The 25,291-nt window shown below is 43.9% G+C and overlaps 1 protein-coding gene across 6 annotated transcripts in view; it reads right to left on the bottom strand.

Annotated features, from left to right (window-relative positions):
* LOC144689481 (uncharacterized) overlaps positions 1–25,291 on the bottom strand; it is a 105,132-nt gene that overhangs the window by 60,835 nt on the left and 19,006 nt on the right. For all 6 annotated transcript variants that reach the window (XM_078556598.1, XM_078556597.1, XM_078556596.1 and 3 more), the window contains exon 2: positions 2,502–2,619. In XM_078556598.1, coding sequence (XP_078412724.1) covers positions 2,502–2,619 — 118 coding nt within the window. The remainder of the gene's footprint in view (positions 1–2,501; positions 2,620–25,291) is intronic.

Raw genomic sequence — 25,291 nt, forward strand, 5'->3', positions numbered from 1 at the left:
CTCAATTTTTCTGCATTTTTCAGTCAATACCGGAGTTCATCTTGTGCAACTTTTAATGGCTCTATTCCTATCCTGATTTTTCTTGCATTTTTTGTCTGTATAGCTCTACTTTTTAAACAAAATCCTGATTTAATTTCATAGGTCCTCTTTGCTTTACTAATTTTTTTTTAAACCTTTCCTAACCTCTGTCTGTATGCTGAATATAAGCCTTTATACTTGAGCTTCAATTTTACCCATGTCTCTCTAGCTATCCATAGCATTCTCCATTGAACAGTTGCTTCTGGTTTTTAGTGGAAAATTTCTCCATAACTATTGATTATTCTTTACCTTCACTGGTCTAAAATCTGTCAAAATCCAGCTAACCTTCCCTAGTTCCATTCTCATTGCCTCAAAATTAGCTTTCTTCAGCCCCCCCCCCCCCCCCCCCAATATCTATTACCTTGGTCTTTGCTATCATATATCTTTTATTTTAAACCTCACCATGTTAGGATAATTATTGTTTAGACGTTCCCCTTTTACTTCTCCTAGCATGTTTAATTTCCCATTACTAGATCCAGCGATTCCTCTTTGTTGGGTTTTGTGCGTATTGGCAAGTCATCCTCAATGCATCATAAGACATTCTTGCCTTTCCCGCCCACCCCCGCCAAACACAATTTTCTCCTGCCAGTTTATTCTGAGGTAGTTGAAATCTTCCATTATTCTATGCCTTTTACTCATTTCACAGATTTGCTAACATTTTTTCTTCAACTATTGGTTGATCTGCAGACTACCCTTCTAAAAGGAGTCTAGAAGACAGTGGAGGAAAGAGGCGCTCTGGCTGCCAACCATTTTCTGATGTCATATCTCTGCCACAGGCCCCAAAAGCAGCACACTCCAACTCAGCCACTTAAATAGACATGAAATATTAAGTCAGCATTACACAAAGTTTCAGTATGTCTTTAGTCAGTCAAAAACATCTTTACGTTTATATAATGCCTTATGACCTCAGTATGTCTCAAAGCATATTACAGCTAATGAAGTATTTTTGAAATGTAGTCACTGTTATAATGTAGGAAATGCAGCAACCAATTTGCACTCAGCAAGCTCCCACAAATAGTAGATAATGACCAGGTAAACCTTTTAGTGATATTGATTAAATGGTTATTACAAAGCCAGCACAACTTCATGTTATCAATAATAATTGGCCAGGACACCAGGGAGACCTCCATGACTCTCGAGAGTGATCTTTTATATCCATGAGTGGACAGACAGCATCTCAGCAAAGTGTCTCATCTGAAAGATGAGAGCACTAAGTCATTGCTCTGGAAAGTCAGCCTAGATTTTGTGCTCAAGTCTCTAGAGTGGGACTTGAACCTAATACCTTCTGATTCAGAGGTGAAAGGGCTACCAGTGAGCCAAAGGGACACAAGGATGGGACAAATGAGCACATAATTAAAAATCTAACACTTATAACTGTTTGCCACGTGTCCACTTTTGGATAGAATTGTACCTTGCAATAGATTTCTTCAATCACATTCCAAAAACAAAAATCACCCAAAACCCACCCACAATCACACTTACTGGCTAGTGAATGATGTTGTGGAGCTGATTTTGCTGGCTGCAACTGTTAAGTAAAGCTGCCAGCATTCATCGACATCTAATGGCCTAGCTGGCCTACAGCAAGCCTAGCTGTGTTTCCTTATTGGCTACAGCAGCCTGCATGAAATCAACATGACACAACTGTACACTATCACCACAGGTTTCAGTGCAATAGAAAAACAACTTTAATAAAGATACAGCTAATTCATTACATGGGGTCTGAATCCATGCTTTGAGTCACATCCTGGGATTCAGTAAGAGTGAGAACCAGGAGACTAAAATGGAACACGCGCTCACAGAAAAAAGAGCCCACTTGTCTGAAAATCAAGCTTCAATCAGCAACTGCAGGCAAGAATAATTTCTTGAATATCAAGATTGAGGATTTTTGAAGAGTGTAGAATATCAGTATTGAAACAAGATTTTATGTAAATCTTAATGTTTTTTCTAAATATAAATTGTGCACAAGGAGACGTTAGCAGCAGCAATGGATATCTTCCCATTTCAGGTACCCAGAGTCAGCAAGTGCTCTCAAGGTAGATACAGCAAGGGTTAGGTGCAGAGTAAAGCTCCCTTTACACTGCCTCATCAATATGCTGCTGACCTGAAGAGATCACCCCCTCCTTCACTAGTATGGCATTCTTACCCCACGCGCCCAACATCAAAACCTGTCACAAAACTGGCACATTGACAATTTCTATGTTGTGGGGCTCATGCTCACTGGGAACTGGATTAATACTGCCCCACTTGTTTTACATACAACCGCACCATGAGAAGAGGTGACTTTCACTCAGTCTGTGCTGATTTGACCCCAGGTTCCAGAGGTGAAAGGTCTCACCCAGCGCACCACCCAGCTACCTCTAATTTTCTCGTTTTGACATCCCTTCCCCCCCCCGCCACCCTGAAACAAAATCCAACTCATTCACCTTCGCCAGGAATGGCTTCCTCCTGGAGCCCATTCAGCTGTTCCAATTTTCCATGGAGCGCCTCTTGGTCCACAGAATTCCCATGGATTCCTGAAATCTGGCCATTCTTCTGAACAGGCTGTTGAAACAGAGGAAAGTTCATTTTAGGTTAGCACATTAAATGCATGCACACTTTCTCCCCACCTTTTCACTCCTTCGAGCAAGAGCTGGGCCTATTTCTGGCTGGGGCGGAGATCACCTCATACAAAATGGCACGAGAGCACTCTCAGGGCAAGAGTGGTCTCCCAGACTCGCCCTGATCAGAAAGAGCTCTGAGGGTACCTCCCAGACTCAATAAGACTCTCAGACCTATCTACATTTAAGTCTGAATTTAGAGAATACGATATCGCAATGGGAGTTTGATAAAAGTAAACCAGGAGAAATAGTTTTCACTGGGTGAAGGGTCAGTAACCAGATATGACAGATTTACGATAATTGGCAAAAGAATTAGAGGAAATGAAGAATGCTTTCAAAGATGGTGATCTGTATTGCACTGCCCAAAAAAGAGTGATAAATGCAGATTTTCTTCCAAAACTTTCAACTTTAACTTTCAAGAAAGGAACAGGATGAATACTTGGAAATAAAAATTTGCAGGGACGAAAATGATACTGGGGCTTAGAAAGCTATATTAGGAGGCCAGGTTGCATAGACCTAGCTTCTATTGCTTTGAGTATAGAAGGTCACAGGAGGTTGATCTGATCAAAGTGTAAAACATTAAAAAGGATTTGATAGAGCAGAGAAAGTATTCCCTCAAATGTGGAAATCAAAACGAGGAGACATGATCTTAAAATTAGAACAAAGACGGAAATCAGGAAAGACCTTTTCAAAATCCAGGACACTTCCTTAAAAGGTTCTGCAATTTTAGATATGGAATTAAGGTGAGTAAATGGAATTGACGTACAGAATGATGGTGCAAGCTTGAGGGGCTGAATGGGCTGTCCCCATTGTGCTTCTAGAGATCAGGAAGCGGTATTAATTGGATAGATCTTTCAAAGAGATGGCACATGCACAATGGGTCAAATGGTCTCCTTCTGTGCTTAAGATTCACATTTTTAATGAGAACGTAGACAGTGTGTTCAGAATGCAACTAAACAGGTTGATTATCAACCTGCAAATCCTTCCAACACACGCCAATGGCGAGTGGTAAGGGCGGGAGATTCCTAGTCAGCCATGTGAAGGAAAGAACATTGAAGCTTTTACCATCACTATCCATAGCTTCAGACTACAACCTGCAGATAAAGTGCATCTTGCCACAGTAATTCTGACTCAAAGCAAACCACAACACACACACCAAAACTGCAGTAGGCTCAAAGTCCCACCAACAAAAATCCAACCGGAACAATCACTAGGAACTAGACCACCAATACTGAATCCAATACAAAACAATGGAACTAACACGTAGCTGGGGTTACATAAGCTCTTAGATAAAAGCAAAATACTGCAGATGCTGGAAATCTGAAACAAAAACAAAAATTGCTGGAAAAACTCAGCAGGTCTGACAGCATCTGTGGAGAGGAAGACAAGTTAATGTTTCGAGTCCGTATGACTCATCAGAAGAGTCATACAGACTCGAAACGTTAACTCGTCTTCCTCTCCACAGATGCTGTCAGACCTGCTGAGTTTTTCCAGCAATTTTTGTTTTTGTTACATAAGCTCTTCCTGCTTACTATATTCTCACTTAAACTGCTTAATATTTTCCCACTGAATTTCTCTCTTCAATGGAAAGCATCAACTCAATAAACTCTATGGAGTTACACAAGTTGGGGGGATTGGGCTTCAATTAACCACATACACAGCAATACTGGTTTGAACACTGTCCACTGTTTTCTTTGCAAGAACCAAGTCTAGTGTTTGCTTTAGTAACCTTGTACTTCCATCATTCATGTAGTGAAATTAAAAACCGACTACAGTTTTCATTCAGAATGCAGCTTTAATTCTTGAAGCTCAGGTCTCTCGCTTGTTCTCTCTCTCCCCCCAAAAAAGGGTGACAGGTTATCTCTTTGTGTTACCATTAACAGAAGCCCCTTTGTAGAGAGAGCCCAGAACTCAAGACAGGAGGGGCAGGGAAGCAACTAATGGAGTAGAAGCTCAACCATCCAGTCAGCCTGAGTGCAAGGACACACACAGTCAGCAGTCTGGAGAGCGTGGTAACACCCATTGTTTAGATAGGTTTTAAGATAGAGCACTAGCAAAACCCTCAGGGGCCACTGGACTGCTGAGTGCCTGATTCAAGAAGGGAAAGAATTTCCTTTTAAATGCAGGGACATGCAGACATTTAGACTCCTGATTATTGATAAGATTGGCATATTCACCATTTGCAATCTGCCTCAAAAGGCACCCAGGACATCTCGTCTCCTGCACCGATATGTGACAAATAGCTGCTGCACATGTTTTTAGTTGGTAATCGAGAAAGACAGGGATGGTAAATCTCTTGAGGCATAAACCATTGCATCTTTTGAAGGGAAGACTGGATAAATATTTGAAGATCTTATTCTTAATCATTCTTGGAATGTGGACGTTGTTGGCAAGGCCAGAATTTATTGCCCATCCCTAGTTGCCCTGGATACAGGATGGCTTGTTGGGCAACTTTATAGGGCAGTGAAGAACTGGTATGGGTCAGGCAAAATATATAGGCCAGGCCTAGTAAAAGGGTCAGGTTTCCTTCCCTAAAGAACATAAGTGAACCAGTGGTTTCAAACCATAAGCAGTTTTTATGGTCACTTTTACTGATGCCAGATTTTCATTTCCAGATTTTGTAAATCAACTCAAATCATCAAACTGCCACAGTGGAATTTGAACTCATTCTCTGCATTAGCAGCACAGGCTTCTGGATTACTGTTTCAGTAACATAACACCACCATACCAGTAGTGGTATAATAACACCACCATACAGGGTTAGGGGGGCAGCACTGGCTTGTAGAATTGGTTTGCCTGTGCAGTGTTGTCACAGGCTTGCTGGGCTGATGGCTTCCTGTGTTAGCAACAGGAACATGGGAGTAGGAGGCGGCCATTTGGCCCTGTGAGGCTGCTCCACCATTCAATAAGATCATGGCTGATCTGATTGTGGTCTCAGCTCCACTTTCCTGTCTGCCCCCCTATAATTCTCGACTCCCTAACAAAAATCTGTCTAACTCTGCCTTGAATAAATTCAAAGACCCAACCTCCACTACTTTCTGTGGAAGAGAATTCCAAACACCAACGACCGTTTGGGAGAAAGTTTCTCCTCATCTCTGCCTTAAATTTAAACAATGTCCCCTAGTTTTAGTCTCCCCCACAAGAGGGAACATCCATTGGGATCCGCCCCATCAAGTCCCTTCAGGATCTCTCATGTTTCAATAAGATCACCTCTGAAGGTGATCTTATTGAAGATCTGTGGTTCTGAAGGTCTGTGGTTCTATTGGGAAATCTGAACAGGGTTAAAATATAAACATGGCATACACTAGCAGCTCTACCAACATGGAGATCGGTTCAGGGACTGCTCGCTTTTAAACCAGCGTCAATGCATCTGTCCACCATGCCTCTCTACCACAAGGAGGATGAACTTCAGCTCACCCACACCTCTCAAAAGACCACCAGGCCTCAAATTCAAAAAGCTGAACTCAGCAATACTAGCATTCAGTCGGGCAAGGGCGAGAATGTTAAACATGAAGTGTGAAAGACTGAAAGCGATCTTGAAATTGAAAGCATGAAGATCATGTAATTCTGTACAATTATCTGTAATAAGTGGACTTAAAATGGGAAATTCATAGATACAATTGCAGGAGCCAGCCATTCAGCCCATTGATCCCAGCTCAGTTTTGGCCAAGTGGATAACACTCGTCAAGTCAAAAGGCTATACGGGTTCAAGTGTCACTCAAGATTCAATCACATAACCTAGGCTGACACACTATACTTAAAGTGCCACACTTTCAGAGATGCTGCCTTTCCAACGAGATGTTAAACCAAAGCCTTGTCTGTCCTCTCAACTGGGCATAAAAGATTCCACAGCAGAGGAGCTCTCCCCAGTGTCCTGGTCAACATTTCCCCTCAACCAACAAGTCTAAAGAAATTATGTGGCGATTACCCATTTGCTGTTGAGGGGTCTTGCAGTACCCAAATTGAGCTGCTACATTTCAACACTTCATGAAGGGGAAAGCATACCTAACAAATTTATTAGAAATCTTTGAGGTGGTAACAAGCAGGATATAAAGGGGAACCAGTAGATGTAATATATTTGGATTTCCAAAAGGCATTCGATAAAATACCACACATAATAAGATAAGAGCCAATTTGTTGGGGGTGGTATATTAGCAGAGGAGTGGCTAACTAATAGAAGACAGAGTTGGGATACAGGGGCAGCATTTTCAGGATGGTAACCTGTAACTAGTGGAGTACCACAGGGATCAGTGCTGGGGCCACACTGATTTACAATATATATTAATGACTTGGATGAGGGAAGTGAATGTACTATCGCCAAGTTTGCAGATGACAAAAATAGGTGGGAAGGCAAGTGGTGAGGATGACACAAGGAGTCTACAGAGGGATATAGACAGGTTAAGTGAGTGGGCGAAAACATGGCAGATGGAATATAATGTGGGAAGTGTGAGGTTATGCACTTTGGCAGGAAGAATAGATGAGCTGAATATTATTTAAATGGAGAAAGACTGCAGAAAGCTGCAGCACAGAGGGATTTGGGAGTCCTCGTGCACGAATCACAAAAAGCTAGTATACAAGTTCAGCAGGTAATAGGGAAGGCAAATGGAATGTTGGCCTTTATTTCAAAGGGAATGGAGTATAAAAATAGGGAAATCTTGCTAAAACTATACAATGCACTAGTTAGGGAACAACTAGAATACTGTAGAGTTTTGGTCCCCTTATCGAAGGAAAGATATACTAGCATTGGTGGGAGTCCAGAGAAGGTTCACTAGGTCGATCCCGGATATGGAGGGATTTTCTTATGAGAGGTTGAGTAGGTTGGGCCTGTACTCATTGGAGTTTAGAAGAATGAGGGGCGAAACATAAGATTCTTAGGGGGCTTGACAGGGTAGATGCTGAGGTCGTTTCCCCTTGTGGGAGAGTCTAGGGCCAGAGGGCATAATCTCAGAATAAGGGAGCACCCATTTAAAAGAGATGAGGAGGAATTTCCTCCAAGGGTAGTCAATCTGTGGAATTCTTTATAAAGAGGGCTGTAGAGGCTGGGTCGTTAAGTATATTCAAGGCTGAGATAGACAGATTTTTAATCAGGGAATCAAGGGTTGTGGGGAAAAGGCAGGAAAGTGGACTTGAGGAATATCAGATCAGCCATGATCTCACTTAATGGCGGAGCAGACTCAATGGGCCAAATGGCCTACTTCTGCTCCTATGTCTTATGGTCTTAAAGTGAGGCTGAAACACTTCAGGAATGCCTGCGGTCATGCAAGACACGTGCTACATAAATGCAAGTCTTGCTTTTGAAGTCCACTCCTCTGCATCTTTTTTACAATCCTTCAATTTCTTAAATAATTTATATCTGTGCCAATAACCCCCATGGAACGATTTCCTGTTCTAATAAGCTTAAAAATTTCAATTATCTCCTTTGTTTTCCTTATGAAAAACCCCAGTCTATACACCTAACCTTAGAACACCGCCCCATTTAAACCTTCAGTATCCCTATAGAATCTGTCGTATTTCAGCATTTCACTAACTCTACCCCCTTTATTGATAGCACCTTTGTAATGATTCTTCAAAATCCCCTTTCTACCCACAGCTCCAACATCCTTCCCAAGATGTGGTGCACTCTATATTGTGGTTCAAAACAGTGCAGGGGCACAATGGACCAAATGCATGACTGGACACAATAGGCAAACAGTGACTAGGCATTGCAGGAGAATTGACAATCTTCTCTGACTAGCTTACTATCTACTCATTAATTCAGAGCCTTGCCCAGCTCTCTAACCTCTGACAACCTCCTTTCAGATATACCTCAAAACTTACCACTGGTTAAGCATTTGGTCACCCAATTTCCCCTTAAGTGACTTGGTATCCAATTTTGCCTGAATGCTGTGAAGCACCTAGAGATGTTTTATTACAGTATAGTTGCTACATAAACGCAAGTTACTGTTGAAACAGCCAGCGCAGTAAATTCAAAGACATCCCATTTCTAAATAAACCGCAACATTAATATAATGATCTTGTATTAAAATCATTCTAATCCAGTGTGCAGCATATATTAGCACACTGCTGTATGGAAAGCTCCCTACCTGCAGCATCTAACTAGGGATGTACATTCTACTGTACACGAGGACCGAAACATTTAAAAGGATGTCAAGGATGGGGGTTAAACTGGACCAGGATATGCAAAGTTTATTCAATCCCTATTTTAAGTCATAGTTTTTCCCCAGTGCTTTTATACATTGAATTTATAAATTACTTTATTTATAACAGATTTCCCAGATAAACTCGGGAGAATGTAACTACACTCTCCCACTAGTGGTGGTAGTGTAGATTATATCTGATATACAAACATACAACAGTATGGGATATCTATGAAAAGTTTTTGTAAATTTTTCCAATAATTAAAAAAGTTTCATGTTCTGGATTTCTTTCAATTCTGATGTTTGTATCATAACCGATAAGGTTTCCAGTGTGCAGGGACAATGTGAATATTTTTTAAAAATATAATAAAACAAACTTTGCAGAGCAGGATGCCATTCTGCCCATTGTGTCTATGCTAGGAGAGACCCCAGCAAACCATCAAATCCTATTAAAACAGGGCAACCACAGAGGATGTGAAGGTAACCAAGAGATCAAACCTGGGGACCCTCACTAGGTTGGAGCATAGGACAGAAGGTAGGCAATGGCAATAAATAGCTAACCCCTCTGCCCTACACAAATCGAGGCTCTGAATAGATCCTCAAAAAAAAACTTACCAAACAAACGATGTCGCTCAAGAGAAACAGAAAGCTTGGGCTTCCTGCTCCTGTCTTGGCAGGAGAAAACATCCAGAGAGACAGCATCTCATTTAACAAAACTCAAGCCACCCACACTCCACGAACTGCCAAGTAAATTCAAATACATAACATTACTCTTCAGTAATTATATTAGTTGACACTCCAGTTAGTGAGTAAACTCTGAAATAGTAAGCTAAATACAACGTTTAACCTCAATCATGCTTTGACATTGTGGTGCCTGATTAAACATCACTCCACAGTTGAAAGTCACCAATTTCACGTTTCTCCAATTACACCCTTAAAAGGTTCAAAGCATTTTAACTGTAAATACTTGTTTCCCTTCCAAATGTTTAGATTGGTTTTGGACTGGTACTGCAAATATAGTCATACCGTGACCCTTGTGACATCCATTGTAAACCCACACCCCAGTTAGAAACCTAATTGTCACATTTTCACCCTATCTTCTGCAACCTGAGCAACTACACAATGCCTAATTCAAACCATCAAGTACAGTTGGAGATGAAAGGATATGGAGCTTGAATACAATGCTTAGACAGGCCTATCTTCAACTGCTCCAGCAAATAGTGGGAAAGACATCAGTCAGCATCTTATTTTTAAATTTACAGTGTTCACCAGACACACCTTTGCAGGGGTTGAACAGCAAGGGGGTGGGGAGTCCAGAGGTGAAACCAAGTGCATTAACACGCCATTGGGAGATGACCTCAGAGTGACCTGCTCTCCACACAACTGCAATTTGTATTTATATAGCACCTTTAAGATTGGAAAACATTCCAATGCACTTCATAGGAGCATGAATCAGCCAAAATTTGACACGAGCGAAAGACAAAAAAAAATGTTTGGACAGACAAGGTAGGTTTTTAAAAGGAGTGTGGGGGCAGGGGAAGGGCAGAAATGTTTAGAAAGGGAATTCCACAGTTTAGAATTTAAACAGCTAAAGGAAGCATTTCAAAAAAAATACTTCAGTGGCTCTGAAGCGCTTTGGTATGCCAAGGTCTTGAATGGTGCTACATAAATGCAAGTCTTTTTTTCTTATATCTTTCTTCCAAAAACTCATCTTTAACTATAACGTGAAAGATGACCCTCAGCACAGCACTAATTGATAAAATCAGAAAGGGACAAGACCTAAATACAAATAAATATTCAGGACATCGCCTTGGTCCAATTCTGAAAATCTTCACTGCTGTTCCATGTGTTCAAAACCTTGTCATTTGTATCTGTTGCCTTTTTCTCTCATTGTTAGCCGTTTTAATAAAAGATATCTAATAAACAATGCTCATAAAAATGGTGACAGAAGCAGACCAAAATCCTCCACAATATCTGCACAAATCAAATTCTGGCCTCTCGAGGACGCCACCAATTTTAATTGGCCCACCATCGATGGCCATGCATTTCAGCTGCCCAGACCTGAAGCGCTGGGAATTCACTCATTAAACACTCCCCGACACTTGTCTTCCTTTTAAAGATGCTCCTGAAAACCTACCTCTGGCCAAACTTTTGGCCACCTGCCTTAATATCACTTCTTGGGGGTATTCGGTGTCAATTTTTTCTTTATAACACTCCTGTTCAGCACTTTGAGACACTTTTATATTAAATGCACGCTGTATAAACACAGGCTGAGTTCCACCAGGTTTCAGAACAAAATTGCTATATTGTTTTTGTACACCGTTTAATATCAACAGGTTTTGGAACCAATTCTAGCTAGCGGCACTCTTTGAAAGAGAGTTCTTTTGGGAGAAAGAACATACAAGTCTGTCTAGAGACAATGATTTTCTTTTCAGGGAAGCCAGATTCTCACGGTGCTATTTTATTGTGTATACATGACAAACAAAAAGCATCAGCGATTCCCCTCACGTTTTAAAACGTCAAAGCTTGCTGATAACATTACTGGGCTGCTGTTCGCATCCTTCAAATCATAAAACTGATGTAACAGAAAATTGGGTGCCACGCAGGAGGGGATGCCTTTGACCTTGCATGATGGGGGCGGGTGACTTTGCAGAGAGCTACCTACCTGTTTGCCACTTAATAGGCCATGGTATCAAATTCAACCAAGGCTAAAAGGGATGAAAGTCCTCTTTATCTGCTGGCTGTAAGGCTCCAGCATGAACTGAATCATTAATTAGTAGCCTCAGTCTCGAGAGGGAGAGGTCTTAAAGTGCTTCACAGGAGCGAAAATGGACACCAGCATTAAGTGGGGAAGTTAAATGGTAGTGAAGGTGTAGTGAATAGGAGGATAGCAGAGAGAAGGTGGAGCTCAACGTTGGAACAAAAAAGGTTGATTATCTAACGGAGGCATTCCAGATCACAAAAGGTTATGATCATTCAACGAATGATCGTTCCCACTACTTAGCAAAAATTGCCAACAAAGAAGTCAAAGACAAAGGATTACCTTTGTAAAAATGGAGTGAAGTTAAAAGTTTTTTTTGAATAAAAATTAGAATAGGGAAAGGGTTACCACAAATGACTATTGAGGCTATAACATTTAAAAAGGGAACTGGATAAATAAAAGATAGATTTGCATTAATTTGCATCTTTCACCACCTCAGAGCATCTCAAAGTGCTGTGCAGCCAATGAAGTACTATTTTGGAGTGAAGTCACGGGGCAGAATTGTCCCAGAAAATCAGCAAAAGTCTGATATCAGGCAGAGAAATCTGTGTGTGATCCGCTCTCGGCAATGGCAGCTTTTTCTGCCGTATCGTGCGCCACTTCAAATAAATTGAAGGGCATGGGTTTCATGTCAGATCGCTGGTGGGGGGGCCTCTGATTCACCTGCCCCGCCGTCACCTCAGGCCTTCAGTAAGCCAAGCGCCATATTAAAAGGATGCCCCTGCACAGAACTAGCACTCTTCAAAGGATAGGGAGATGCTGAGAACTGATGGTTGTCAAAAGGGAGGAACGTGCTGCCCCCAAATGTAGCGACGCCTCCCTCAAGCGCCTGCTCGATGCAATGAACATTGTCCTCCAATGTTTTTTTGTTCCATTGACACCCTGATGTCCTCTACCCCCGGTTCCAGTGCAAGGAACCTCATCCAAGGTGACCAATCCAGCATGGGAAGCAGTGGTCAGCACCAACACCTCCTTTTAAAAAAAGGCAGCCACCCAGTGCTGAAAAGGATGAATGATGATCTCCGTTGCGCCAGGGTAAGTCACTCTTAACACACACATCCACGAGGATCTCACTCACTGCCAGCTCAATGGACATCACCATTCACACACACACACCTTCATCTGACCCACGGATCCACAGCAGGCAAAGGCAAGGACTTCCCAGGTTTCCAGCACTCCGAGGGCTGCCGGAGGCCAGAAATCTGCCAAATCCAAGTCAAGTGAGGAGCCTCTGGACTCGTGATATCTCAGTCGCTGCAGCTGCAAAGGCAAGATCGGGAACATTGGGCTGGGGTGCCCGCTGCTCTCCTCAGATTGCACGGCACGATGGAGAAGTCTGTCCACCTTCAGTCAGAGGTGATCGTGCCAGCATGACAATGCACCAAGGTCAACACTGGAAGGATGGTGCCCACCATGGAGACCTTGGTCCTACGCTGCTGCGTGGGCTGAACTCCATCACGGAGGCATTTGCAGGCATCCAGTGTCAACGCGAGAGGGAGCAGAGCATCACAAGCTCACTCCAGCACCCTTCCTCTCAAGGAGTCAACCAGGGGCCGTCAGGCACCCACAGGGAGGAGGATCAGTAGGTGCACACCCCAGGGCCATCCATCTAAATGACTCCAGAAGTGTCTGGCTCTCCATTGACCCCAGCAGCTCCAGCTCTGAAGGCCGAAAAGGGTGCCACTGCCACACTGTAAGACCCCAAAAGCAAGCCGGGGCCCTCCAGAAGACGCCCGCCAAAGTCGCCACAGACAAGAGGGCGTAGCAGTCAGCAGGCTGCCTCCACCTCCACTGTGGATGTCAGGGGAGCACCAAGATGTAGTGGCAGGGTTAGAAATATCAAGATAATGTAACTCTAGAGTCAAAACAATTAAACTAAATTAACAAAATGAAGGACAAAGTAAAAGCAGCCCCTTAAAGGGAAACTGCAAAAACAAGAGACAAAATGCAAAGGAACGTTACCAACATCAAATCAAAATGTGATTAAAAGGGTCTATAAAGGACCCCAGTCCCCACCGGGCACGGAAGGCCTCCAGGGTGCTGGCAGACACCGCGTGCTCCCTCTCCAGGGACACCCGGCCGCGAACGTAGCCGCGGAAGAGGGACAGACAGCCGGGTCGGACTACCCCCTCGATCGCCCGCTGCCTGGACCTGTTAATGGCTAAAGATAATGTAACTCTTTTGATTGCACAACGTGGCCACGGGTGGTAGTCACTTGTACTTAATGTTGATCATTGTAAATGCACTCCCAAGGGCGTCTCCTTGCTATGATGAGCAGTGTTCATGTCAATCAGATGTGAAACCTTGCTTCCTGTATAAAATGAAGACTTATTATCACAATCAAGGGCCTCTCCCCTGTGCAGTGTGTAACCTTTGGAGCAGTCATTGCCTGGTTTCAAAGTCACTGTCAAGATTAGTGATGCGTGCACTTCCATGTGGCTTATGTTTGCTGCAAGAATCTCATACCCAAGTATCACTGCATTCGTGATGTTCTCAAGGTGCTCTCAGCACCTTAGAGGCAGGGCTGCCCTCCCCCCACCATCTCATCACCATTCCTGAGGTGAAGGTGTGGTGCTGAAGGGAACAGGTGATGAAGCCTGCCAAAGGACCAAGTGTTGTTAAAGCCCATGTACCCGCTGTATCTCAGCAGTGTTGCCATATCATCTTCAAGCGTAGGTGCGCTGCCCTCAGCCAGATGTTCCCAAATGCAATGTGAAGATGTCAGGAGTGTCCTCACTGCATCTCGTCATCATTCTCCTGGGATCTTGTGGCAACGAGGGCCTCACGAGTACACCAGCCTCATCTGGCCAGTACAATGGCCTCATCACCTGCACCCTTGCTTTCCAGGGCCTCATCATCCTCATCCCCTTTGACTTCCTCCTCATTGGAGATGTGAATCTCTTGTATCTCATCATCCAGGTCCTCCCCACTTTGCATCGCCAGGTTGTGTAGCACGCACTGAGCCACTATGGTTCATGATACCATCTGGGGAGTGTACTGCAGTGCTCCACCAGATCTGTCCGGGCACCAGAATCTCATTTCCAGGATGCCAGTGGTGTGCTTGACCAAACTCCGGGCTGCAGCATGAGCCTCATTGTACCTTGTTTGCAGGAGTCTGAGGCTGCCGCACGGGCATCAGCCATGTCCTTTGCAGGTATCCCTCATCACCGAAGAGCCAACCCTGCATCCTGTGTGGTCCCTGGGAGATATCAGAGGTCTGAGACCTACTCAGAATGTACGAGTCATGGATGCTTCCGGGGTGTCTTGCATACACCTGCATGATCCATTTGTTATGGTCACAAACCAGCTGAACATTTGAGTGGAAGCCTTTGCGGTTCACACACTGGACTGCTTGTTGCCACTGAGATTTAAGAGCCATGTGGGTGCAGTCGATGGCGCCTCTGCAAATCCCAGCGCTCTTGCTTCCTGGCTTGCCTGATCCCTGTTGGCGTTAACAACGTTGAGTGCCTTGGCAAAAAGGGCGTCCGTGACCTCCTGGATACATCTGTTGGTGGAGGCTTGCAAGATCCTGCAAAGGTCCCCAGTGGAGCCCTGGAAGGAGCCATTGCTGTAGAAATTGAGCACGGCGGTAACAAACTGCCACTGGATGCCCTCCAAATCCCTGTGGTACCAAATCCTGCAGAGAAGGTGGCATATGTGCATGACCAGTTCCCTTGACATGCCAGACATCGGCAACTCTGGTTCTCACTCATCTGCAGGTAGCACATGCGCCATCTGTAGACACTGGGTCTAGCGATGCATATACGAACAACAGCTGTGGAGTTCACCTCCATGTGCGGAGGAGGCCGTGCCATCCCTTGGTCTTCAGGGTTCCGCTCCTCCCTTTAGCGAGCCAGGTGCCTCTGTCGTATTCTTCTCCTTCTTCTCTCCTACCTATAAGCAATGAGCCAGACAATGAGATCACCAGGCTCCATATTCCTGATGGCCTCCTCAATGCAGTATCAAACAGAGAGAGACACAAGGGTCAACAATTGTCTCCTAAAGGACCTCTCTTGGTCAAGTCATTGCCTGCAGCTCTCAAAGCCCCCTAATGCATGCCGGAGAATCCAGGCCACCACTTGGATACCCAGTGTTTAGTGCACATGACAGCTCACCATGCCCCCACCCAGCACCGCCCCACACCATATGACTCTGTGGCAACAGCTTCGGCCACTCGACTGCATCCTGAACACTTATCTCAGGCACAGGCAGTGTCCTAACCTGTACTCCAAGACTTTGTGGTCTGCTTGGACCATGAGGGCAACTTTTCAATGTCAACTTAAACATAATGCAAGGAACTAGGAGCGCACCCCTCCCTCAGTGCTCCATGACCGCCTTTCCCAACAGGATCCTCAAGCTCGCCCAGTGGCCCACTGGTTCTGCAACACCATAGCACTCATTCGAGTTTGAAATGGGTGCATGACAGGTTAAAAGTAGAGGAGCAATCGTTCGCAGCGTCAGGAATTAATGCTGCTCGAGCGGACACAATTGCTGGACTTGCCAGACTCCAAGCATGTCAACTGAGCTCGAGTTAAACTGCGGAAGTGCGCTCATCTTTGATATGTTTTGGCAATAGCCTGGCCATTTTCTTCCCCTCCCCCCACCCCGACATGCGTTTGTGTTCAAACTTCAGTCTGTGCTGCCACGACCACACCTTGCACTGTCACCCTTGCCCAGAGGTTCCCTTCTCTCCTTCCCCCCCAACATCCTTGCACGGTCACCCTTGCCCTGGCACCACAAGCCAGCCATGAAGCTGCTGCTGTGGAGACTTGCCAGAGACCCCTGCTGAATCCGCAGAGATGATTCCTTGCATTGGGATCGCTGCGAGCGCTGCACAAAGTTGCGTGCACTCACCTCAGAGTTCCCCTCGAAGCTCAGGCGACCAGGTGCATGTCTTTTAACAGCCTTTGTAAATCACGCCATCATAAAATCACACCGACGTGGGCCTTAAATTTGACGTGAGGGGGTGATTATGTCATGTGGCCACAATAAAGAGATGCAAATACATTAAAATTAAGTTCCCGATGTTCCAATGACAGCCCATCATTGATTAGGAAGTGGGGTGCAGAAGGAACAGGGTGTAGCATTGACAGTAGGGGACAATCGCTTTCCTGATTCACCTCACCAGGAAACATGCCTAGGGCCATCTCGAGTGTCTCTGATCTCACCACTGAACGTGATCGGGCAGGGAAGATCTCAATCACCGTTTTATTGTGAGAAACGCGGTAGGCAATTTACACACAGCAAGGTCCCAACAAGCAGCAATGAGATAACTACCAGATCTATGTTTTTTTAATTCTGGGTTAGAGGGAAATATTGGCCAGGACACTGGGGAGTTCCCTTGCTCTTCAAAAAAATGCCTTGGGATCTTTTTATATTCACCTAGTGGGGCAGACGGGGAGTCCATTTAATATTTCACCCAAATGACAGCATCTATGAAAGTGCAGCACTCCCTCAGTATTGTAGCTAGTTCAACCCTTGACCTGACTCAGGCAAGAACGCTACCACCAAGCCATGGCTGTCACTCCGTGTTGGAAAGGAAGGATATATAAAGTATGGAGAAAATGGTAGGGTAATGGATTAGAGTACTCAGCCCCAACTGAAGAGCTGGCGCACACAGGGCTGACAGTGTTTCTAGCAGCTCTTTCCATGAGTCGATTACTCTTTGGGTGAAATCATTTCTCCCAGTGCCTACTTCTAGTCCATTTGATCCTTTCACCAAGATGATAAATACAGCCACATAAAACATTAATCTCATCCACTTAGGCTGGACTCATGCCAATATTAGAAGTAAAAGGAAAAGGCATCACAACCTAGGGACAGTCTAAACAACGGTCCATGTACCATGTGTTCCCAGAATACTTACTGGCATGTCCGCTCTTGAAGCACACTAAATCCAATTTATCATAAGATGATTCAGCACTAAGTTAATCAGCCCATCATGTCTGCCAGCTCTTAGCAAAGCTATCCAATTAATCCTCTCCACCCCTGCTCTTTCGCCATAGCCCTGCAAATTTTTCCTTTTCTAATTATTTATCTAATTCTGTTTTGAAAGCTTTATTTAATTTTCTTCCACTCGTTCAGACGTTGCTGTTCGCGTCATAACTCAATGCCTCAACCTTCTTGAAACATTCTCCCTTATATACTCTTATCAAAATCCTTCCTGTTTTTGAACAAATCCATAACAAACAAGAGGACACTCGGTAATGCCCGTACCTCCATCGTGCTGTGTTAACTCGACGTAATTACAGTTACACAGCTCTCCTTGAGGCTTTTCCCTGCTTGGCTGATGCTCTAACTACAAAAGATGAAAAAAGAAATCTTTTTATCAAGAGCTTCCATCTCACAGAGGCGGCTTCAGGCCAATCCACCTCCAACAAACTGCTGTGAAAACTCTGCTCACCTTTTTGACAGCTGCGACAAATTCCACCACCGCAGCCGAGACAATCCATTACATTCCAAAGTCAATTCTCCCCATTTTCCAATGTTAGCAGAATTCCAGGACCCCAAAGCAAATCCAGATCCGCACCTACACTGAAAACTAATCAGTTCTTCCTTGAGCCATACCCTATCTGCTTACCAGGTTTCATTGAAATCTGTCCATTTCTAAACAATATACCTCAAAAACTAACATGGTTACAGCATTACTTCTACCTCCGCCACTGAAGGAGGGTAACGATAATTAACAGTTATCCAGTGGTTTTATTGGAATCATTGGGTTTCTGTTTCAAGGCTTTAGCCATTTCAATTTACTGCAGAAACAAATCATTTGGTCATCATGCTTCAGATTTATAAAGAAAAGAACCATGTCCAAGGATTTATCTTTGCTGATTAACAGAAGCAGCACAGCGACGCAGTATCCAGTGATGATGCTAATAATGCATTTAACTCAACAGCTGCTCCCTCCAACCTGTTTTGTATTGTGACCCTTTTGATTTGGTATCATATCCCAAAGCAGGGGTGGGGGGGGGTGGGGGGGGGGGGGGTGGAAAAGTGGTGGGACGGTCGCTATAATTCCAAAATGGGAAGTCAAGTGCACTTAATCAGTCAGTCTAGTGAACAAAAGCACCAACTGATGGAGCAGAAAGATCAGGTGGTATAGTCAGTGCTGTCAGTATCTCTCAGGCCCATGAAAGGTTGGGGGTCAGGCTAGAGCTTTCTCCCCCGGTTGATACCCAGTAACCCCTGCATGACCTTGCACACAGAGGTGCCTCAACAAGAACAAGCCGCCAAGGAAATGCCAAATAGGCAACATCAAGAGTTGACCCATCACAGAAAGGAATACAGACAATTGAAGCGGCAGGACTAGGCCAATAAGGAGAATGGAGAACAGCCTGCAAGTGGTATGAAAAGCTGACAGCAAAACTTTTATGAAATATTCAATGATTTTATTGAGAAAAGGGAATTTGGGTTCATTAAAGACAGATGTAAGTGAGATTACAAACACACAATAATGGATAAAAACCAACAGCAGTAGAATGAATTCATTCAAACCCAATATCACTGCTGAGCTAACAGATGGGAATTTAATTAGTGACCAAACTGGTGTACTCCCATTCTGGAACATTCCAGCCTCAAAAGCAACAGCCTCCTGAGGAGCCAATTCCACATTACTGGCATCTAGTGTGGGAGTGAGAGGCAGATGCACTAGTTTGCTACATGTTAATCTGATGGTTAGTTATCTCAAATGCTGCCCTGTCAGAACCACTGGACTCTTAACTAATCAGATGCCCTGCAATGTACTCAGCTGGTCATCTCGATCCCACTTAGCTGTCTGGTCAGCTATCAGGAGACAGTTGAGAAAGGTGGGTATAGGTCAGAGGGGGAAAAGGGGTCACAAGTTTATAAGAAAACTCAGTAGTATACTGGAAAGGGCAGTAATATAGAAACAGGAGTGGTCATTCAGCCCCTCAGGCCAACTCTGCCATTGGATTAGATCGTGGCTGATCTGTACCTCAAGTTACCGGTCTTTGATCCCTTACCTAGTAAAAATCCATTAAACCCTATTCTCAATCTCCTATCTCCTAACACAATCTCAAGATTACCTCCAGTTTCATTTTTGCTAGCGATCTCTGTGGAAACTCACCAAAGCCTTCTGGAAGTTCAAATAGACAACATTCACTCCCCCTTATCCACCACCCTGATGAGCTCAAAAAATTCAACTGCTTTAGTCAGATATGACCGACTCTTCACAAATCCAAGTGAGCTCTCTCTTTGTTCAGTGCATACATGTCCAAAGACTCAGTCACTCCATGTGATAGATTCCAGCAACTTCCTCACAACTGACACTAAACTTTCAGGTCAGTGGTTACCTGGTTTCTGTCTCCCTCCATTCTTAAATAACGGAGTTATATTTATAATTTTTCAATCAAAGGGCACAATTCCTGAATGTGGAAACATCGGAAAGTTATGACTAATTGATTTGGAGGTTCTCCAGCAGTTTCTTCTGGTATCGCAGGGTGGAAGCCATCTGGCCCTGGAGACTAGATTATCTTAAGTCTCATTATATTTTCCAGTTTTTAAACTTATTAAACCCATTAACTTCTTTACCTCGATTTATGTTTAGGTTCCCTCGTACTCGTGGTATTTAGACCTCTGTAGCCATCCTTACAATGGATACAGTGCTAGATAACAAGTCTGCCATTTCCTTATGATCCATTGTGGGTTCACCTGCAGCTGTCTAATGAGCCCATATTCCCCTTTATCACTCTGTTTCTCAATATATTTATTAAAACTTTTGCCATTAGCTTTAATATCCCTTGCAAGTTGTTTCCCATACTCCTTTTTGCTCCTCATTACTTCCTTCGGATCCCTCTGTTGCTCTTTCTAGCTCTCTGCCATTCGGCTGAATTTCCACTTTCCTTCCATTTGGCAGGCTTTAGCTCAACACGGTCTCTGACGTAATTGGTTGGTTATGTTTACCTAGCCGCACAAGTAAAGCTTTTGCCTTTTAGAGGTATACACCGACAGGGCCTGACTTACATTGAAAGCCCTTCTCCCCTCAAATGATCAAACCCAACCATATCATTAAGCCACTTCTTTTCAAAATGCCCTTTACTGTCTGATTGTTACTTAATTCTGATTCAATTCTCATCACTAATTCAGATGTCCTGTTCCCTCGTCTGTTCAAAAACACTGTTCTAGAAAACAAGTCTGGAAATTCATTGCCTTTACCAGTTAAGCTATACTCTTCTTCCCGAGCCACGAGATGATTAAAAACATCCCATTGTACCCATATTGCTTCTGCTACATACTTCACTGGTCTCCCCATTTACACGTCCCTCTCCACTGTCAGGTGCTTTGTAAACAACTCTCACCCGAGTCTTGCACCCCCTTAACTCTCCCACTGCCTGTTTAATCTTACTGAAATCCCTGATTTCTGTGATAATTGTATTTTAATCAATATTACTACAGCCCCTCTTTCCCCAAACCCAACATCCTACAGCTTGAAATATTTAGCTCCCAGTCATGTGCAAATTGTCATCTGATTCTCTACACCTTACCCTTTGAGCTGAATTGTGACTAGCTTAATTGTTTTATCTCCTATGCTACGCGCATTTGTACACAGAACCCCAAAGGGCTTCCCCTCGCACTTTGGCTTGCAAGTCAAAGATTTGCAGCACTTATAATTAACGCAACAGAAACAGGGCATCGCATTTGAAAGAAATTTTTAAAACCCAATCTTCGCTCTTCCACAAAAAGCATTTGAAGCAATATTGCAATTGTATTAACAACCCAAAACAGAGCCTTCACAGGAGGGTGATCTGAGGGCAGTGTCTATTTAAAATGGCTGCAACCAGTCGTTTTCTGCCTTCAACCTCACCCATCCCCTGCCCCATTCCCCACCAACAAAAGGCAAAGCGCTTCTCATGAAGAACATTTTGCTTTAGTCACAACTGCAATAAAGGAAACACAGCACGGGGGGGAGGAATCGGGCAGCAGGCTAAAGGAGCTTTTGAGGCAGGTTACCCAGAGTTTTAACAAAGTTTTGGGCAGAGGCAAGGGGTTCCAAAATGTGGGGCCTACAGGGCTGAATTCATGGGCCCAATGGTGGTGCGAAGGATGCACAAGAGGTCAGGGTTGGAATACTGGAGAGTTTTAGGCAGGGCACGGAGATGATCACAAGATGGAGAGGAGGGAGGATGAAGGGATTCAAATACAAAGCCGAGGATTAAACATTGACTGGAGGGAGGGTCAGGATTGGGAGTCATGCAATGCCCGTTTACGTAGCAGTATGCGCCCACTTCAACAACAGCATGGATTTATACACCCTTAATGTAGTAAATTGCCTTCAAGGCATTTCACATGAGCTTCACCAAGCAGAGGATGTGAAAAGAGGCCAGAACTGGAGCACAGAGATCCGAGGGTTGTGGGGCCAGAGGAAACCACAAGAGAGGGGGAGGGACAGGACTATGGAAGAATTTAAACAAGAGGATGAGAATTCCACACTCAATAGATATATTCCGTTTGTGTCGCAAGATCAGCAAGGGCAACAGCAAACATCAACTAAGAGCCATTCTAATTAGAGAAGTATGTTACACAGACATTTTGCAGATTGATGATAATGGGATGACACAAACATTCCTCGTAGCACTGTCAGCCTCCATGATTTCTTTTAAATACAGTGCAGTGAACGCACACAGCCCTGTGTAGAATGAAAGCTTCCTGCCAGACTCTTTCTAAAAGCACACACTTCACAAACACCCTTTTAAAAAGCTTCATGCACTCAGTCCCTCAGCTGGTATGTGTAGCACTTCACTCAAAATATCAATCTGCAGAGAGTATTTAACTGGCTCATTCAAGGCAAGGCTTGCTGGGAGTTTGAGGGTGGGGTCATCTCAGTGAAAGTCTTGCTATGTTGTGCAGCGCCGAGTGATTCCAAGCACTGCTGGAACAACCATGTTTTTGACATCTCTATGAAGCAGATTGTTTACGTCTCTTATTCATTCTGGGCAATCTGGGACAACAATCCCAGGATGTCCTAACTTGCTGAAAATCCTGTTTTCCTGTCACCTCTGTACACACTGACCTACATTTCCTCTCAGTCAAGCAACTTCTTGATTCTGAAATTCTCACCCTGGTTTTCAAATCCCTCCATGGCCTCAGTCCTTCCTATTTCTCAAATCTTTGGCCCTCTGGTCCAATATCTCATGTCACTTGGTGTCATATTTCCTTTTGCAATACTCCTGCAAAGCACCTTTGGATGTTTCATTACGTTAAAGGCGCCACATAAATACAAATTGTTGTTATAGTAGCTCTCAAAACAGAGGCATGCACTCCTCTATCCACAGACCACCCTCTCACCCCACCCCTCCAACCCTCACATTTCAATTGATGCCAACAGCAACGTTCCCTCTAACTTTGTTTTGCTGTGTGGCTATTTAAGTGCATTGCATGATCAAATTTCTTGCGTATGGCCACAGCCAAGCATGCAGTGTATTATAGGAGACAGACTGCCACTTTAGAGTTGCTGCATAGCTGCACTGCTGAGGGAACACTGGCCAACACCCATCGTTAGCAACCCACATCGGCCATGGCTCAGTGAGCAGGTTAAAGTCCCACTCCAGAGACTCCAGCATTTAATCTAGGCCAACAACCCCAGGCACCACAGAGTGTCAGAGGTGTCGATTTTCAGATGTGATGTCAAATCAAAGCCCGGTCTGCCTTCTCGGGTGAATAAAAAAGATCGAAGAGCAGGGATATTCTTCCCAGTGTCCTGGCTAAAACTTTATCCCTCAACCAATGTTATGAAAATTTGATGATCTAGTCATTGTCCTGGTGCTGTGGGATCTTGCTGTGCATAACATTGCTGCTATGCTTCCTGCATTACAACAGTGACTATGCTTCAAAAATGTGCTTAATTTGCTCTGAAGCACATCATAACATGCTTAGGCTGTGAAAGGTGCTACAAAAATGCAAGTCTTTCTGTACATGATTAAACTGCAGCCCCCCACCGCCCCCGAAAAATCAATGTTTTCTGGAAATTACCTACCCACTAACAAAGGATCCCACAGCACTGGCATCAACAGTGCTGAATTTGCACGTGTAAATATTACAAAGCTAGAACCTCAGTTCTGGACCAAGACGCCTCACCCGTTTATCTGTACAGGTCAAAGGGGACTCAACATTCACATCAATGGCTGGAACACAAATGCAGAAGGGCCTTATTGATAAAATGCAACGGGCAGCCAGAAACCAGGTGGTCTCGGACACCACCACCCAGTGTCCGGTTATTAACAAGTGAGAGTGTTTCACTGGCCGTCTCAGCCAACACACAGTCAAACACTTCAAAGTTTGTTAAAAAAAGACCTTTGAAAGTACTTACATTCCAGTCAATGTAATTAAGCAAACAAGCTCGTCTTAGCATTAGGCACAAGTGCAAGGCAACAATTTGAGCAGAAGCGTAAACAAGAGGGGCTGCAAAGAACCTCAGAATATGCCACAATCAGATCAAAGAGGGGTCAATATATGAACTGCACTTGAAGGCAGAACTTCAAAAGCAAAACTTGCATTGATATAGTGCCGTTCTTGACCTCAGGATGTCCCAAAGTGCTTTACAACAGCCAATGAAGAACTTAGTGAAGTGTGGAACTGCGGTAATGTAGAGAGAGAGACAGAGAGCGAGAGAGAGGGTGTTGGGAGGGTGGAGATGGAAGCTCTTGTACAAGTCCGGTAAATGTTAGAGAAACTAGAAGCAAAATAGCAGCTTGACAGGTGTGATGCAGTAGATCAGGCAAAGAGGAGCCTGAGGACTGGGGGGTCAAGTAGCCAGGATAAAAAATTTTTGTTTAAAAAAATGGAGGAAGTAAGGGGTGGATGATATTCACAAAAAAGGTGGAAAATGTAATCACCAGTTTCCTTCAAGCTCAAGGAGGGATCAAAATGAGTCATTAACAAGAAAGGACAGAGAACACTAGTGGGAGGATTTAATAGTCCACCCTAACGATTACAATATAGGAACAAAAGCACAAGTAGAGAAGGGATAATAATGGGAAGTCTCAAGCTGAATATAGACTGAGAGAACTATAAGTAGGATTCAGGGAGATTAAATAATCCCTTCTAAATAGAGCAGGCCACAATTGATTTGATCAAATTACAAGCCGGAACAAGTTAAATGATCTGGGAGGTAATAAGTATATAGTGACAATGGTAATAAGGGAACATCTTGACAATGGCCATCATAATGACCATACCAAAGGTGAATTCATAGTTAGCCTTGAAGAGGAGAAAGGAAGATCATCCTAAAGTCTAAATTTAAAGTGGGCGAACCAAAGTTACGAGGGCAAGAAATGGTTACAGTAGGGGAGAAATTAGATTTATAATCCAAGAAACTAATCTATTCCAGAATGACAACTATATTTCCCTGAAAAGGCAGATGGAGTAGTCCTGGAGTGACTTGAGTATATTTAACATATTAAACAGGTGCAGGTTTATGCAAAAGTGAAGAATATCACCACGTAAGAAGTCTGGTGGGATGGGGGGGAAAAGGGAGAGGGGCAAAGATGATGTGGAACCAAGAGAACTGTAGAAAGCAACGGTAATTGGCTAAAAAGCTAGAGGGGATCTGGATTGCCTATGCTTGAAAGTGGAGTGGGAGCAAATGCAGTGGCGACTTTCAGAAAGGGAATTGGATAAATTATTGAAACGGAAAAATTTGCAGAACTATGGGGAAAGGGCAAAGGAGTGGGAATAATTAGGTAGTTCTTTCAATGAGCCAA

This window comes from Cetorhinus maximus, chromosome 14 (assembly GCF_964194155.1).
Source record: "Cetorhinus maximus chromosome 14, sCetMax3.hap1.1, whole genome shotgun sequence".
Taxonomy (NCBI): Eukaryota; Metazoa; Chordata; class Chondrichthyes; order Lamniformes; family Cetorhinidae; genus Cetorhinus; species Cetorhinus maximus.